The 18,102-nt window shown below is 33.3% G+C and overlaps 2 protein-coding genes, 1 long non-coding RNA gene and 1 pseudogene across 3 annotated transcripts; 2 read left to right on the top strand and 2 right to left on the bottom strand.

Annotated features, from left to right (window-relative positions):
* The first annotated feature begins 3,273 nt into the window (after positions 1-3,273).
* LOC107261011 lies at positions 3,274-4,612 on the top strand (annotated as a pseudogene).
* Positions 4,613-5,829: 1,217 nt separating this feature from the next.
* LOC8265271 (DELLA protein GAIP-B) lies at positions 5,830-7,245 on the bottom strand. The gene has a single exon (XM_002510023.4). The coding sequence runs from the start codon at positions 7,243-7,245 to the stop codon at positions 5,830-5,832; it is 1,416 nt and encodes a 471-aa protein (XP_002510069.1).
* Positions 7,246-8,093: 848 nt separating this feature from the next.
* LOC8265273 (U-box domain-containing protein 30) lies at positions 8,094-10,760 on the bottom strand. Its single transcript, XM_002510025.4, has one exon. It carries the CDS (start codon positions 10,106-10,108, stop codon positions 8,753-8,755), a length of 1,356 nt encoding a protein of 451 aa, XP_002510071.1. The 5' UTR covers positions 10,109-10,760; the 3' UTR covers positions 8,094-8,752.
* Positions 10,761-16,526: 5,766 nt separating this feature from the next.
* LOC125369203 lies at positions 16,527-18,089 on the top strand. Its single transcript, XR_007214840.1, has 2 exons — positions 16,527-17,061; positions 17,150-18,089. It is a non-coding gene; the product is annotated as an uncharacterized LOC125369203 (long non-coding RNA).
* The last annotated feature ends 13 nt before the right edge of the window (positions 18,090-18,102 follow it).

Genomic DNA, 18,102 nt, shown 5'->3' with positions numbered 1-18,102 from the left:
TAAAGTTTCCTTGTACATAAGTACAAGTACTTGCCTATTTTCACTCAAAGCCTTTCTCATGTCTCGCTCTCTAACTAAGAAACTCACTTTTTTCTCGCTTGCCTCCCCTTTTTCTTGCGCCTTACTCGTTGTTTTGCTCACATTCTTGCGCAAACCCTCGCTAAACTCTCCTTTTACCACTCGTTGCTCTCGCCCCTCATTATTTTCCACACAACTCCCCTTTTGCTTGTGCACCTTTTCTTTTTCATGTGCACTCTGACACTTTCTTTTTTCTTTCTCATATGCTTCCATTCGGTTCTTTACAACTTTTTATAATTCACAAACTTCTTTAGGACTTAATGGTGCCAAAACATACGGTTTTCCATCCATTACAAGAGAATATGCATTAGTTCGACCATTATGAATTACATATCTATCATATAACCATGGTCTACCTAGCAACATATGACATGCTTGCATGGGAACAACATTACATAATACCTCATCATTATACTTCTTTACACTAAATGCAATCCGTACTTGCTTAGTAACTCTAATCCCACTTTGATCATTAAGCCATTGCAAGGTGTATGGCTTAGGATGCTTAATAGTTGGAAGTCTAAGTTTATCAACCATCATAATACTTGTTACATTAGTACAACTACCCCCATCAATGATTAAACTACAATTAGCATTATGGTTTTGTACTTTACATGTAGTATGGAATATGTTTTCCCTTTGAGCATCATCATCAATAGGTTGTAAATTAAGAGCTCTAAAAGTTATAAGTACATTACTAACCTCACCTAATTGCACATCATCACATTCTTCCAACTCAGGCATGTCTAGGTAATCCTCCTCACCTGGTTCGGATTCTTCATCACTCTCAAAGACCACTTCACCACCTCGAATTGCCATGGTTCGCTTGTTTGGACATTGGGAAGATATATGTCCATACCCCAAACACTTGAAGCATTGCACTTTCTTTGATTTGAGGTCACTTTGCGTCGTTGGTTTAGTGTTAATATCAAATTAGGGGCTGGCTTGATGTCCTTTGATGCCTCACGACCCTTGTTAGGGGGCTGGTTGCTCCCTTTCCATGCGTTACTCCATTTTGAGCTAGGGGCAGCACTTCTGCTCTTGGTTTTTAATTGCTTTTCCACCTTTATAGTCATATGCAACATGTCCTCCATCTCTACATAATGCTGCAATTCAATTATGTTAGCAATATCACGATTCAAACCATGCAAAAATCTTGCCATTGTGGCTTCCCTATCCTCATCTATATTGGCTTTAATCATAGCTATCTCCATAGATTGCCAATACTCCTCAACACTCTTACTACCTTGTACTAAATTTTATAACTTGTTGTACAAATCCCTTTGGTAGTGCGATGGCACAAACCTTTTACGCATAATGCATTTAACCTCATCCCATGAACCAACTTCATGTTCTCTATGACGCCTACGACCACTCACCAATTGATCCCACCAAATGGCAGCATAATCACAAAATTCAACAACAACAAGTTTAACCTTTTTAGACTCACTATAGTTATGATATTCAAAAACCCTTTCAACCTTCTTTTCCCATTCCAAATAAACTTCAGGGTCACTCTTACCATGAAAAGATGGTATTTTCATCTTAATGCTACCCAAATTAGTGTCAATTTTGGGTTGGAGATTATGTCTAGACCTTTTAGACTCACTTTCTTAGTCATTATCAGAACCATCCCCTTTAGACGTTTTAGGCATATCATTCAATAGCCTAGTTAATTTGTCTTCTTGTTTTTGAAATTGTTTTGTCATATGTTCTACTACATCTCTCAATGTATAAGCTAAATTTTCCAAAGTCAATGATGGTTCAGATGACATGGTTAAACCAAAAGACTAGGAAAGAAAACAAAAAAAAAGGACGTGATCAAGTGTTATACTCTGGAGGCTTCTTATAGTTAAAGGCAAAACAAGAAAAGATCACTCCCTCACGTGTTTCACTCACAAAGAATTGAATTCCTTATAGAAATTAAATCAAATTGTTCTAGTAATCACAAGAACAAGTTCTTCACAACCTCTTAACGTTTATTAATTCTGAAGTTCAATAGAACACTCGTGAATCAATAAAACGAATTATAAGCGTGTGAATAAAATAAGCTTACAACTAATCGAACAAGACCCAATTAACCCAAAAAAAAGCTTTTTAAGAGAAAACAAACAAAATTACCCAAATCAGAATTATAAGAATGAAGAACAACTCCAATTAATTAAAAGGAATTGTGGAATGAATCAATCAAGAGTCAATTCTTCAAGAACTACCCAACAAAAATGGTTAGGGTTAGTTTTCCGTTCCTTCCTTTTTTTCTTTTTTTTTTTGGACATTTGCCTTGGTATGCGGGCAGCAATGAAAATAGTATACTTTTTTTTATTTATAATGATGCGAACAGAAATTGAGATGAAATAGAAGACATACTCTTTAATTGAAAAAAATGAACCAACTTACAAGTTTGGCTCTAATACCAAATGATACGAACTCGAACCGGATACATTCAAACACCAAGATAAGTAATGGTGAGAAAATCAAACTGATAAATGCTCTCCCTATTTAAGAGGAAGCACCCTTACTAATAAGTTCGAATTTGTCGCCCCAAAATCTAACTTGAAAGTTTGCAATTGATTATGGAACTAACAAACTTAGCAATAGAACTACTAAGCCCTTTAGTTATAAATAGATGAAGAATGTTCAAACAACTCAAGAATCTAATAAAAAATTAATTGATTGATCAAACATGTAGATGTGAAACTAAATCAAACAAGTTAATTTAATCTCAAGAAATTCAATAAGGAACACCTTAAGGAATAAGAGTTAACAACTCAAATAAAATTTCATTCAGAAATGTATATTGATCTTATGTGCTTTAGCCGAAATACATAGCTCTATTTATAGAGTCTTGAAATGATTCTAACCCTAAAAAGGACTAAGAGATAAGCAATAAAGAATCAAACCCTAAAAGACTTCTAATGTGCGGCTGCCTCCTTCTCTAAGCATAAGTGGTGGCTGCCCTAGGGTTAGGTGAGACCTCCAATGCTTCTAGAAACCCTAATGTGCGGCTCAATGCTTCTAGAAACCCTAGAAAAACCTGTTGACTTTGATCTTTGATCTTTGACCTTGACCTTGTTCCATGATCAGAAGTTTAAGCTTCATTAATAGCAATTAATGTCACTATCTTCAAGGCGTTGTTATCTTCATTAAAAGCACCATCATTAGCCATCTTCAAAACATGCTTCAAGTAAGAATTTAAGACTTGCTTGAATTTTTTACTCCTTGCTCGTGTCATTGGTCCTCCATAGGCTAGTGTATCCATGCTAATTGACTTAGATGCATCATTGGTTGCATCAGGCTGAGTCGAGAAACTTGATAACTAGGTTGCAAATTGGAAGCAGTGAGTTGAAGAACTCAACTATGGACTCATTACTCCTCTTGCTTTTAGAGGATGATAAGAATGTAATGATTGTTGTAGCACAGGGCGTTGTTTCTGTGCTCGTTAATTATTGGATTCAAGCTCTTTGGAAATGAAAGAGAATACTCTCACTGCAAACTAGCAAGCATGTTTTAATTGTAGAGGGTTTATTACTTTTGAATCATTTACCTCGTGTATTAAGAGTCGGACAGTGGTTATACAAAAGAAAAGGCTTGTGTTGCCCTTCAAGCTTTAAGCTTTTCAAAGGAGAACGCAAGGGCAATGGGGTCTGGAGGTGGATTTCTTCGCAATTGGAGAATTTCCAGGCTGGTACACCTGGTTCATAGGCTTTTGCTGATGGTGTATTGAGAATTTTAGCTGCTTTTGAAGAATTTAGAGAGAAACTTGTCGAGGAAAATGCAGTTTTTGTTCTTATTGGACTAGCAGCTTTTGGGACTGCTTTAGCTCAAGAGATTGTAATTGGGTGTTTGTGTGATTTGGCAAAAGATGATGAAAGTTTGAAGCTTTTGATTGTAAAGAAAGGGGGCATTGAGTGTTTGAGAAATTTCTAGATTGCAGGTCCACCTGTTAGGAGTATTGAAGTTGCTGTTAATTTATTAATCATCTGGCTTCTAATCAAGCTATTGCAGAAGTGATTGTTGATGACGAGTCTATAATTGCTAGGCTAGTAGCAGTGTTGGATTTTGGAGTTTTAGGTGCGAGAATCGCAGCTGCTAGAGCTGTTTATGAGCTTGCTTCTAACACGAAACAAAAGAGGAAATGGGTGAAATTGGAATAATCGTTCCATTGATTAAGGTGTTAGATGGCAAGGTTGTTGAAGAGAAGGAAGCAACATGTAAAGCACTGTCAAATCTTGTATTGTGTGCTGGTAACAGCAGAATTTTCAGAAAGGATCAAAGATGGACAATTGGTGCCTGCAGAATTCTTAAATTAATGCATCATAGAATACGGATTCGAAAGATTTTGTGTTTAATTTTACTTGTTTTTATTTTTATTTGATTTTCCTTTTTCTTTTGGTTCATTTTTTTTCTTTCATATAATTGTATTATGTTAACTTTCTCTTCCTTCACGTGCTGAACACGTGCGCTTACAAATTCATGCGATTATATTGACGCCTAGGATTGAGAAGGGACCCACAGGTTTTGGATGGAAAATTTAGCTCCGTTAAATTTTGGATTGATTTATACGTTTTTAAAAAATACAAAGGTGATATTAAGTCATTCTGAAATAAGAGAGTTCAATTGCAATTGCACCTCCCAAATAGTTCGGGTGGTTCTTCGTACGTTATGCCTTTTATAAATAAATAAGTCATTAGTACATTTAAACACTGTGTGCATGAATTAATTAATTAATAAAATTAAAAAATATAACATATAAATAGTACAAAGTAATTATGTTTATATCTCTTCTGGAATTTGTTGTTCCGTTTGAACTTATATCTTTTCTAGCTATTATTTCTAACTGATTTTAATTAAATTTGCGCAATAATTCAATATAGAATTCTTATCAAATATAGAGTGACATAAAAATCCAAGCATCCAAATAAAATATGCTCCGAAAATAAATAAATAAACAAACAATTGAATATTTTTGAAGTTATATACCTCATCAATGAATTGAGTGAAGGTCGTATACCCTAAATATTCTGCAATTATACATCTGATATAATCATCAATAAAATCTCTGGTTTTATTAACTGTTTCACCATTGCCAGCATCTTGCCCATATCTTATGGTCTCGCCAACACCATGCTAACAGCAACTGATTTATCAGATCAGCCAAACTAGGAAATATAAACCCCATATACTCAAAACTCTGTGCTAAGTGATTATCATACATAGTCCAATGACTCGTGAGTCCGAGGTCCAATCCCCGTTAACAAAAAAGCAGGCTACTGCATCCCATGATTCATGGAGAAGCCAACCTGGACATGGTTTTGACCTGCCAAAAGGCTTCAAGAATTGCTTGATTATCGATCAAGTATTCAGAGAAGGGCGTGCTTCTGGAGAAGATTCGAATGAAAGGAAACTTAGCCGCTGTAGATTCTATAATCTGAGGCATCTAAGGCCTGAGCAAATAACAATAATAAAATATGTGATTGAAAATTCATTTAAAAAAGAAATCCAATTCTATCTGAGAACTTCTCGTATAATCTGGCCAACGTCATAAAAGAAATCCCATCGGATCAAGAACAAAGTGGAAATTTTACCATCAACGACAAACAGCGGTATTAATTATGCCCTATGTACCCACATCCTAACAATTATAAGTGTTCATTTCTCATGGTAGCTAGCAGATAATATATTGGCACCATTTTGACAAATTTCCAATACGCTTAATTGTTTCCTACGCTACATGAGTGCTGCAACTTAACCTTACATTCTCTCTAGCTTTTGCAAAGCTCCGTCCTCATCAGAAATCAAAATCCTGTTGTCTGCTCGCCAAGCTGAGATGGCAATCAGTGGGCGAGTACGCCAGCCCAACATCCAACACCCATTGTTCTCCTCTATCGTACACTTGCTAGAAGCCTGCAACATATTTCTAGTAGCAGGTTGAGACGACAAGAAGCTTGCATACTCACCCACGTTTGACCCGAGATGAATCAGCACAAACCCAGCAGCCTCCAGGCGGGTTCGCCACCGAGTCAGCTTCTCATATCTCTCAACTCTGTACTCTCCTTCGCATACCACAATATTATGAATCTGATTCCGCAAAAATATATAGGTATCTAGACAATTTGTTGATCCCTCCGATGATTCAAGTAGAAACGAGAAATAATTTATGCATTCATTGAAACGGTACGAGAAGCCCTGATCATTGTTGTCGGATTCTTGCTCAATTATGGTGAAAATTTCAGGTTCTATATGTTTCACCATTGATAGCAACTTGTGAATATCACCTGGTCTTGCCAACAATTTATGCAGCGCAAAGACCGCGTTAACAGCAATTGCCTCATGAGTCCTCAGTTCAAGCATGGCAGCATCAAGATCAGCTAAATTATAAGCCAGAAAACCTCTATACTCAAAGTCAATATTCAATGTCTCTGCTAACTGAGCCAACTTCCAACCTACTGATTTCAAATAATCCGAGTTATCATGATTCGGAAATCCAATTCCTGATATGCGAATAGTGGGTGGTCCACCAGGCCTAGCTGCCAAATCTTGCATCAAATCAGACCACTGTGTCCCATGATTAATGAAAAAGTCGATAACGTGGATATGCTTTTTTCCGGCAAAGGTTTCAAAGATTTCTCGATTAGCTGTTAGGTGAGCCGCTTTGACATAAGACCATTCTTTGTAGAAGTACCTCTGGATATCATTCAAATAGCTATAGTCAAAATATTGGGGGTAGAGCCTGTAAACTCTAGAGGACATGGCCTCAGCAAATAAGGCTGCCATACTCTGTGTTGCCCTGGCTTTAGAGTTGACCAGGATCTGCGAGAGGATAATTTCTGCAAGATGCAAGTTATTTTCCTCAACGGCTTCAGCGCAGGCTATTAGCATATTGAAGAGTGGGACACGAGTGTTCTGTTCGAAGTCAATCTCGAGAATTGGATGAATTGACTTGGCTAAATCCGAAAAGGGGCGATAAGGTCCATCAACAGTAGATGATGATGAACATGCTGATGAGTGCTGCGGTTCTAAGTTGAAGCGCTCAGACTCTCTAGAAGAAAAGGAGGAATTGAGTTGAAAATGTTCGGCATGGTCAGTGATATTGGGGGAGGTGGTTGATGAAGGTTTAGAAAGTGAATCATGGTTTGCAGAAGAAGGATGCGGAAACACCCAGTGCATCTTAAAAAGCCTCTAGTATTTACTGCTGGTGGTGGTGCTGCCTTTCCTATTCTGGTGTTGGTAGTGAATGAGCAGGCAGACTGCAGAGGGTGTTTATACATTATTTTTTTAATGATGGAAGGATATGTATGCTTTCCTCGATGTTTCAAAGAAAGAGGTCTTTAGCCAGAAATATGAAAAACTAATTTATATTATATTAAGCATGAGGAAATTTTAACGTAATTGGGGCACGGCAAAAACAGCATGACTTCCACCTTGTGCTGCTGCATGTGAAACCAATAGAAGCATAAAACTGGAGACCGTGGGTCCACGGAATCACAATAGCAAGTGAAGAGTGCCCATTTTGGTAAGCCTGCACTTGAAAACGAAGAGTATCCTCTAATGTAGTCTGCACAGTACTAAGGGCTGCTTCAGCACAGGAAAGCAATGTGTATATATATTGCACCAAATACCTTTACACAAGAAACCCAGCCTAGACTGCAAGTAAATGAATTACTAATGGATTCATGTGAACAAGAGACTACAGGTAAACACTATCCGGCCAATGCCCCATTGAGGAAGCATCTTTCACAAACCTAAACCTGTCCACCACAATACTCGAGCTTTGAAACATTTTCTCAAAAACCCTTCAACAAATAAAGCTACCATGTAACCCACCACCGTTACCATGCAAAATTTAAGACATGAGGTAAATACCCCGGATTGCCAAGGGAACTTCTCTCCTCCATTACAAAAGAAATAATAGTTATTCAAATAGAGAGAGAACTAAGAAGTATAAATGAATAAAAATCGTATCAATGAAAAAGTCTAAAATGAACAAAAAATAATAAGCTCCATAGCCAGGAGAGTGAAAAATTCGAATAGTTAATCGAGTATAAAATACAACTGGGTGTTCATTATGCATGATTTTACATTGAAAGCACATAAGATGTACAACTGTACAAAACACCTTTTACATCGCAATGAAACATTTGCTCTCATCCGAATGAACTCTTGAAGTTTAGGATGAAGAAGATCAAACGGACAGAGCAAAATTAACTTGCTATTACAAACATTCCTATAAGCATTTCCTCCCCACATCCCTTTTTTATACTTTGAATCTGCAAACCACGCAAGCCTCCACTACAGATGCTTCTCAATTTACAGAACTCTCTTTCACATGGAACTACCAGAAATATGTCATTTTGGCACACATGAGACCTCCAACTTAATAACAACATGGCAGGGAATTATTGCAAAATTCTGGCAAATCCCAGCTTGTAGACTGTGGACGATAAATAATAGTTACACCATATGCAACTAGCCTCAAATCCATATCGTCATGCTTCTATTGTGTGATACTGATAGATTGTATCGAAAGATCTTTAATATACACAAGAGGGAGATTTAAAGGGGTACCTTGCAAACCCCACTTAACTCCATCCCACAAGCTGAAGAAGTGCAGTGGCTTTGCCTCTTTGGACAAAGGAAAAGGAGATGGCAGACATCAATAAAGTGAAATTTTCCTTCATTGTATTGTTCTGGTAAGCTTACATTTGGAAATGAAAATGGTAGCTGTGTAATTTAAACTACACAATTTCAAGAGCTCAGCTGACCTCTGCTTCAGCACAGGATTACAACCACTCTGTATCACAAGAAGCAACTTTGCTGCCAAACCCGCCTCCACAGCAAGTGCAGCACATTCTTCAGGTGCAAGCTTGCAGACTGTCCATAATATCGATAATGCAAGCTGAGTACAGCTCTCTGAAACTTTCATCAGTAATTTCACTACATTAGGTATTGTCAAAGCGCAATCTTTCAAAGCATTGCTTCCCTCTGGAATAGTTGAAAGAACCTCCAGAATATGAAGTGCTAACTCCAAACACTCATTATTCAAACTGGGCAATAGCTCAACTAGTTGTGGAATTGCTCCAATGCTCACAACTGAGTTCCTAAGGGATTCGTGTGAACAGAGATTCTTTAACAAACCAAGTCCAGCTAGTACCCCATTCGGATGTCTCTTGTCTTTAACCAACCTCAACAAACCAACCAAAAGACTCAAGCTTGACACGTTTTCAGACTCAAAATCCTTCCCTTCCATCAACATTTCAATCAACCTCGTACAATTAATCTTGGTCTCAATTGAACCCTCATTTAACATATCCACCATCAAAGAAATCTTCGCAGGTTGCATCAAATTTTCTTTGGATGCAAAATCAAGATCCAAATTCACAAGAATCCCAATAGCCTCAGACCCAACAGCATGAGTAGTGAATGGACCCAGCAAGTTAGAGACCGTAGCAACCCCACCATTATCTAGTACAGTCTTCCTTGCTGTAGCATGTGCGGTGACAACTTGCCTAAGCTCTTTTAGAGCTTGAACTCTGGCTTGACCCTTAACCTTCTTGAGAGTTTCCAAAATCTCAATAGCCCTACCTTGCACATCTTCCGATCTTTTCTTCATGGCCAAATACTTCTGCGAGAACCAGCTATAAATTAGCTGCTGCAGAGTTCTATTTGGAGTTACCGTGTTATCCCAGAGCTCTTGCATTGTAGTCGGGCAAGTATAGTGGCCAAAACAAAACCATTTGAGGATATTGGATCTCTCATAAGTCTGGCCAGTGCAAAGTGTAACTGGGTCTTGCATTGGGTCCAATGAGATTGGACAAATAAACACAGATGGCACATCCAATGACTCGAGCTCTTCAATCATCTTCTTCAGATCCAATTTCTCAACACCTGCAGTTGAAATCAACCCACCACCACTACCACCTAAAATGCCATCTTTAACAGCTGTTTCCAGATCTAACACTTGCCCACCACTACCCACATCTAACTTCATGTTTCCCTCTCTTCTATGACTATTAGGCTGGTACATCGGCATTTTAGACCAACCTTTAACCTTTTAGAACAAGAGATAAATCAAATACAACCAAAAACCCCTCAAATAAAAATGCAATCCTTTTCTCTCTCTTATACCAAAAAGCTATCCTCTTTCTCACTCTAACTCACTAGTAAGTTTCCTCAACAAGCTCCCAGAAAGAAGGGGGAGTAATCATCAAACCCAGATCAGGTAAATAAAAGTAATGAAAGAGAGAAAGCAAAGAACAACCAAAAGCAACAGAAAAAGGATAATGATAATAGCAATAATAATAATCACTCCTGAATGAACAGTGCCTTTGAACTCGAATTCACCAAAGAATTACAGGAGATTGAAGAAATTATCAAAAGGGTATTTAGAAAAGGATATGAATGAATGACTTATCATGTAAAATAATAACCATATCTAGCTGTGTAGAGAGTGGGAAAAAGGCAACAAAAAATAGAAAGAAAAAAAGAAAATAAAGCTATCCTCTTTCCTTCTCTCTGTGCAGCAGTGTCTTCTCTAATCGCTACTGCTCACTCATTGTCTTAGGGCAGGTAATGAAATGAAATGAAAGGAATAATTTCTTTGAAAAAAATTTCTCTTTATTATTAAGTGGGTCACGACTGCTACTTGCTTTCTCCAATACAGTCAAATACTGAGAGAAAAAAAATAAAATTGTTCTTGGTCCTCTTGCATCACCTAAAGGATCTATCTTTTTTGAAATTACAGTATTGTCTTTGTCAGATTTGATGAATAAACTAGAGGCTGATGTGGATGCCTTAACTGACAAGGGTAAGACCGGAATGTAGAATTTGACTAATCTGGAAAAGAACTGATGATTATCGTAGAAAAATACGACTTGAGTTAGCGTTACGACAACTGGGACCCTATTTCTATGTAATAATTAACGAGTTTATGAAAAAAGGAAAAGAGTAAGAACCCAAAAAAAAAAAAAAAAGAGGAAAAGAGTTTTAAAAAGTATTTAACCGGCTATAACCCGTGATTTAACCTTTGGTAACCGTGTACCACACGTGCATTCACTTAGTTTTCCTTTTTTCTTAAAAAATAATTTATTTTTTTGGTTATCAGTGAAGGCCTTTGCATTTTTAATATTAAAAGTTTTTTCTAATGATATTACCTGAATTTTATCAATCATTTCCATTTCCAACGCCCAAGAAAATGATATCTTGTCAAATTAAAAACTGAAGAAAATGATACTGACAATTAATTATTTTATGATTTACAAAATTCATTAATAAACTATTAATAAATAATATAAAAGCATATTAAATTTGAAATATTTTTTACTCTCTATATATTTTTATATAATTGGGTGATATGAATATTTGTTAATTGCTAATTATCTCAAGTTGAAAAATACTTTTAAGAAATTAAATTTAATTTATGTTTAAAGTTTTGTGGCAAAATAAAGGAAAATGTGGTAAACGAGAGGTAGCAGAAGAAACAGAGGAGGCACGGTCTTCTTGACACGTGTCAGGGAAGGGATGGCCAAGAAAGCAAGCAAAGGTGGTCAAAAAATCCAAGGCCTTGAAAGGCAAAAACCAATGCGTACGCATTTTCAAGACCCAAGAAAACTGGTCAAACGATGAGCTGGCACTTTACAAAAGCCACGCTCTCCTCCTGGTCCCACCCCACGGGTTTTCCAGTTTTGCCTTCCACTTTAATTCATTTTCATATTTATTTAATTTAATTGATTATTTTGTTGTCTGTTAATTTTTGAATCACGATTTATTTTATTATATTTTTAAATAAATGTTTAATCATGGAATCTTTTCAAAACATCTGTTTGTTTACCTAAAATGAGTTATCAGAATTAAATCATTTCTTTCCTAAAAGCAATCTCTATTCTATTACTAGTTTCTTTAGTATATAAATAATTAACATTTATTTATGTGATTTGCATCTGATTCACACTCAATGTGCCAACTTATTATGAATGTTATCTTTTACCTTTGTATTTTTCTATGTGGAATATTTTTAATATATGTTAAAGATGCAACTATTCCAAAATCAATTATCAAAATAGTGTGCAAAAAAAGTTATTAAATGATGCTAATGCAGTGATAATTGTCTGATTCTATATAATAAGTTATTCTCATTTAAATAATATAAATTACATATAATCAGTGCTTGATTTAGATTTTCATTAAATTCAAATGAAAAATCTTATTTACAATTTTATATTTATATTATACAAATAATGATATAGACTAGTTCAAATAATTAAGAAAAAATATATAGATATTTGAGTTTAATTATTTGGAGTTGTTATTTTAAAACTATAATTCAGCTATGAAAATATTTAGTATTTGGTAACACATAAATTGATATCTTAATATATCATTATTTTAACTAAAGGAAAAAAAAACAGCACATATATGGTTTTGCATTGAAAGAGTTAAAAGTATGAACATTATTATTAATGTAATTTATAGAAAAAGAAAAGAACAAAAATGATAGAGATGAATAATTGAGCAAGGAATGGCCATGTAATTGCAAGCATCATTTGGGCAATGATATCCTTGACTTCAAAGGCCTCGCAATCTAAAAAAGGAATGTGCTTACATCAAAAAGGATTCCGAACAACTTATCTAATATTATTACCAACTCTACGCCCACAAAGAAAGTTCACAACCCTATGCTCAATGTGGTTTGCGTCCATATTACTCCAATTTATAATGCCAGAACTATTATATAAAATAATATAATATAATATAATTTAATTCATTTTACTAATCAAGATCTAAATAAAGACAGATAATATTTTTAAAAAATAATAAATTTCAATAATATTAGTAGTAAATAAATGATAGCAATAATGTTAAAATTCGAATCTTTTCTAATTATGTAAAATGAGAACTCCAATTATGCAACTTCTACATCTTGCTATAAATCAGTAAAGAGTGTTCATTTTTTTTATAAAAACAAAACATAAATCTACAAATAATAGAGGCTCAGCACGTGTGATTCTTATTATATTGTAATTCATGAATAATTCAGGGTGCAATTAGGGGATTATTGCAGTGGCATTGGGTTAAACACTTTAACCAGTGGTGATAATGATGCCTGTAATTAATAATAATCCCTATTGGCAACAACAATTTATGCTTTTTTGACCGTTTGACCAGGCTGGCTGGGGTGTCCTTTGATTCCTAGGGCCTTGAGACCAGAGACCCTAAACTAAAACAAAACCCCTTTCTTAAACTTACGTTTTTTCCGAAAAAGAGGAGAAAAATTATCATAATTATCTCGAACTCGAAAATCACTTATCTAATAACCGGATGTTAAGGTGACTAAGGTTCATGACTGCACGTGTGCTGCACACTTGCCAAAGTGTTCATGTACGGGCTATAGGCTGTAACCGGTTGCCTTAGGAACTTTTCCAATAAATTGTTATTCGGAGGGTCCCACTTAATGTGTATTGGTACCCCAAATCGTATATTGGTGTATGTCATCTCTTTTTTCTTTTCTCTCTACCCCTTTCTGTTCCCCCCTACGTCAGCACATAGTTATATGGATCCCAAGTAAAAGGATATTCCAGTAATTTATCCTTTTCTTATTGATAAAAAATATCTTTTCTTTATTTTTCATTTGTTAGATATATATTAATTTTCATGCACATTGTTTTTTTTATATTTAAAATTATAAATAATTTATATATATATATTAAAATATCTTAAATTAGTTTCGATATTATAATCTTAGTTAGGTTATATAAATATTTAAACCAAATTTATAATAAAATAATAACATTAATTTAATAAGTTAATAGTAATAAGAAATTAATAACATTAATCTAATGAGTTAATAGTGAAAAGAGATTATTCTAACTTAATTTCTAATTAAATAATAATTTTTATTTTAAAAAGTATCATATATTTTACTTTTATTATAAAATAAGGAGTTATGATAAAACAAGAATTAGAAATCTATTAAAAATATTATCTAATTGATTCATACTTATAGGACCAATTAATAAAAATTTCTTAGTAAATTCACATTTTCATGTTTATACTTCATAATTGTATTATAAATTTGAATTGAATAAATATACATCTACGAACTTAGTCTAACTGAAGAGTAAGTGAAAATTAATTTCTTAAAATTATGTATAATTAAGAAATAAATAAATAATGAGAATCAGTTTAAATAATAAAATAGATGTATTTGGAATTAATTAACTGTGTAGTCTAAGAAATTGTCTGTATCATGAATTTCATTTTTGGAATGCTATGTGGGGAACTGGGCATAAATTGTTATAGCAAAAATGACCCACCAAAAGCTAAAATTGTTTGAAAGAAATATTCTTCACCTAAGCTGCTGTAAAAGAAGAGCAGAGAAGACCTGCAGGAAGGAAGATGGTCTTTTTCTCTTGCCAGTCTCTTCTGCGTATACGCATAACTCATAGCTCTATGGTTCTCACTTTCCCCATTTTCACGTCTCTTTTTCTTTCTCCTTTTTATGACCAAATATAAAATTTCAATCTTCAACTTTATTTAAATATTTTTTTATGTATTTAAAATTTAATTCGACTGATAAAAAAGATTACTGTATAGGTTTTCTTTATAAATTTTGAACTTTACACTATAACCGCAAAATTTCCTATTATAAAAATCAAACTTTATAAGATAATAAAACAATATCTATTTTGAGAATTCTCGATGAGAAATTTTTCATGAAGGAAGAAAAACAAAAATACAGTCTATAAATTTTATAAAATTATTTATTCATCGAAAACTCTCATAACCTCTTACCAATTGATTCTGAGTAGCTTTATCAAGATCCAAAGCGAATTGCGTAAAGGCTTCTAATTCTGCGAATTGCGTCAATTCCAATTTTAATTTACCAACTACTTGTTTAATAGCTTTAATTTGAGCAGTGGATCCTACTCCGGAAACGGAAATACCTGTCACTTGAAGAAGCAAAGGCAACCAAAGAAATTAAATTATGAAAATACACGGAGAAGGTAGATTTTTATGAATCATACTTATTTTATTAAGTATGGGATTGTTTTACTTTTTTTTCAAACAATATTCTATTTGTTAATGCACACACAAATAAGGAAATCTGGAAAAATCCGTAAAATTAAAAAATTATAGACAATCTAAATCTGACAGCCCATTAATTATGATAAAATTTGTGGGCTTTGAAAATCTCATTCTAAATTAAGAAAAAAATATGAATAAAGATAGAGAGATAAGATAAGAATGAAAATAGAAACAAAAATATACGAAGTGTTTTAAATAAAATAGGAATGAGAGTAAAAGTGGAGAGAAATTTTGAAAAGAGCAGAATAAGTTGAAATCTTTAAAATATGCAAGTTAATATGATATGTTACTTTTGATTTTGACATCGTACGACTTCAAGCGTGACTATTAACATATGCATGCACGGACACTCTGATAAAACAATATCTCTTTTAATTTTATTTTTTTTATAAAAAATAAAATAATTTTAATCAAATAAAACATTAAAACTGGTCCGTATCTGTTATATATTAAATTTACAGATTCTCAATATATATATATAATAATAATAATAATAATAATTTCTAAAATTTAAAATTTTTTGATATATATATTTAATTTTTGATATATATAGTTTTTATTTTAACAATGATATTCAAGTTTTTATGTAATTTTATAATTTTTTATTAATTTATTAATTAATAATTTACATTCTTAATTAAACACTAATTCTAATCCTAAGAAATAATATGTTAATAATTAATTAGATTTCTAATTATATAATAATTAGTTTTCTAATGATTATTTTAGGAAATATATTAATTACATTTTAATAATATATTAACTAATAAATTAATTTTCTAATTAGATAATAATTATAATTATAGAAAATAATATCTTTTAGCTATTATATTCTGTAATAAATTAATATTTTTAATTATATAATAATTTATAATTCAAAAAAATAGTAATATCAATTATATTGATAGTATTAATTTATATAATATTAAAATTAAATTAATAATATTTTAAAAATAATTTTATAGTATTGTATTAATAAAATTTTAAAAAATTAAAGATGTTTTAAAATAGTTAATTGGTTGTCATTTTCTTAAAATGTTATAAATTAATATCAAATATCCAAAAATTTATTAAGTTGTATCTATTATTTTAATTTTATAATTAAAATAATAATAATGGTCGTGCAAACACATGGTAATCACTAATATTTATTAGCTATAAATAAAAAGTATAAATTAATTATTTAATATTAAAATATAAAATATTATATATATATATATATATATATATATATATATATATATATATATATATATATATATATATATATGTTACTTTCCTATCCTATTAGTTGTGTTTGATAATTTTCATTTTTAATCTTCTCTTCCATTATTTCATTTCTTTCCGTCTAAACATTGTTTGTTACATTTAGGCTAAGGTGTTATTGTTCATGCACAAGTTATTATTATCATTATCCTTTTATGCCACTTTTTTATTCTTATTTCTTTATAGAGTTCTTTCTTTTTTGAATATTAATTACCTGCTATGGGTTTGATGACTCCATTCTTATTTGTTTTTGGAGCTTTAAGAAGAAGTTGTTTAGGAGTTTAGAGAAAGCTTTGGTAATAGAGAAGAAAGATTGCATGTTTGATAATGTATTTGATGATGGTGATGATGCGAAGAATGTTAATGTTACTCTTTTGACCAAAGAAAGATATCAGATGATGATGATAAAGGAACAAAGTAAAAGCAAAGCACACAATGTAGAAAAGTTGTCCCCTTTGATAGTAATTGTTGTTGTTCCTTGTGTTTGTCAATGAAAGAGAAAGATTAAGAGAGATTCCTAATGTAATGCCCATCTTCTTTTCCTTTTCCTTTCCCTTTCCCACACGTTTCTTGTCCCGTGAATGTGAACGTGATGTATCTGGTCAATCTCTATTTTCTCTTTTGAATTCTCTTGAGGTTTTCTTTTCTTCTGTTCTTTTTCTTTTTCTGTTTTTCTTTTGTTGGCTTGCATTTCGCAACTTCTGATTGTTGTCTCTTTCAAAAGGGTACTTTCAAATGCCAATGTACATCCCAAATACCCACAGAAGAAAAGGCAACATGGGACTAGATGCGGGTAGTGGTGGGCTAGTTTTAGATCTGGAAACAGCAGTTAAAGATGGCATTTCGAGTGGCAGGGGCGATGGCGGCTAGATTTTTTACAATTCCAAGAAGGTTAAGGGTCAAGGTAGAGTTCAAGGATTAAAAGAGCTTAGGCGGCTGGTTACTGCACATTCCACTGCCACTGCCAAGAAGGCAGTGTTAGATCATGGTGGAGTTGCCTTGGTTTCATCCTCATTGGGTTCTTTTCTTACTGCTCGCGCAGTTGGGTCTAAGGTAATTGCATATTTTCGTGAATTTGGATGTTTATTTCACATCCAAAGAAATGTCATTAGTAGTTGATACGCTAAACGAGGGTTTGATTGAGACCAAGATTGTATAGTTCTAAATCACATCCTTACTATCTTCATTTCCAAGCATAAGCTTACCAAAACAATAAAATGAAGAGAAAATACTTATATATATCATCTGTTTTTTTCCATGCCTCTGAAGGCAACTGGATTCTTAAGGTGTCCTTTTTATCTCCTTGAGAATATCAAACTTCTTCTGATACACTCCATCGGTTTCACTTGATAGAAGCTTCAAGATATGGATTTAGGCTACCTGCAGATTGTGTAATTATCTGTTAATCCAGGGTTTATAAAGTCGGTGACAGTTTTTTTATTGCATTGCCCTGCTTCTGCTTGCCATGGAGGTGTCAGTTTGGTCTATGCTCACAACGAGGGAATGTTTGTTTTCCCTCCTTATGTTTAAACGGTTCTTTGGGGAGGGATTATATTTTTTCATTCAATCTTTTCAGGTCCAGCATTATAGAGCTGTAGATTTGTACGAACTATTTGAATTTTTTTTTTTTGGTGGCTATCAATGAACAAAACCTTGTAGGCTTATTGCATTGAGCGA

The sequence above is a fragment of the Ricinus communis genome, chromosome 2, assembly GCF_019578655.1.
Source record: "Ricinus communis isolate WT05 ecotype wild-type chromosome 2, ASM1957865v1, whole genome shotgun sequence".
Lineage (NCBI taxonomy): Eukaryota > Viridiplantae > Streptophyta > Magnoliopsida > Malpighiales > Euphorbiaceae > Ricinus > Ricinus communis.
This window is presented reverse-complemented; position numbering and strand designations above follow the sequence as displayed.

Coding starts and splice junctions, on each gene's coding strand:
- LOC8265271 (XM_002510023.4), bottom strand. CDS start 7,245: ATGCACTGGGTGTTTCCGCATCCTTCTTCTGCAAACCATGATTCACTT.
- LOC8265273 (XM_002510025.4), bottom strand. CDS start 10,108: ATGCCGATGTACCAGCCTAATAGTCATAGAAGAGAGGGAAACATGAAG.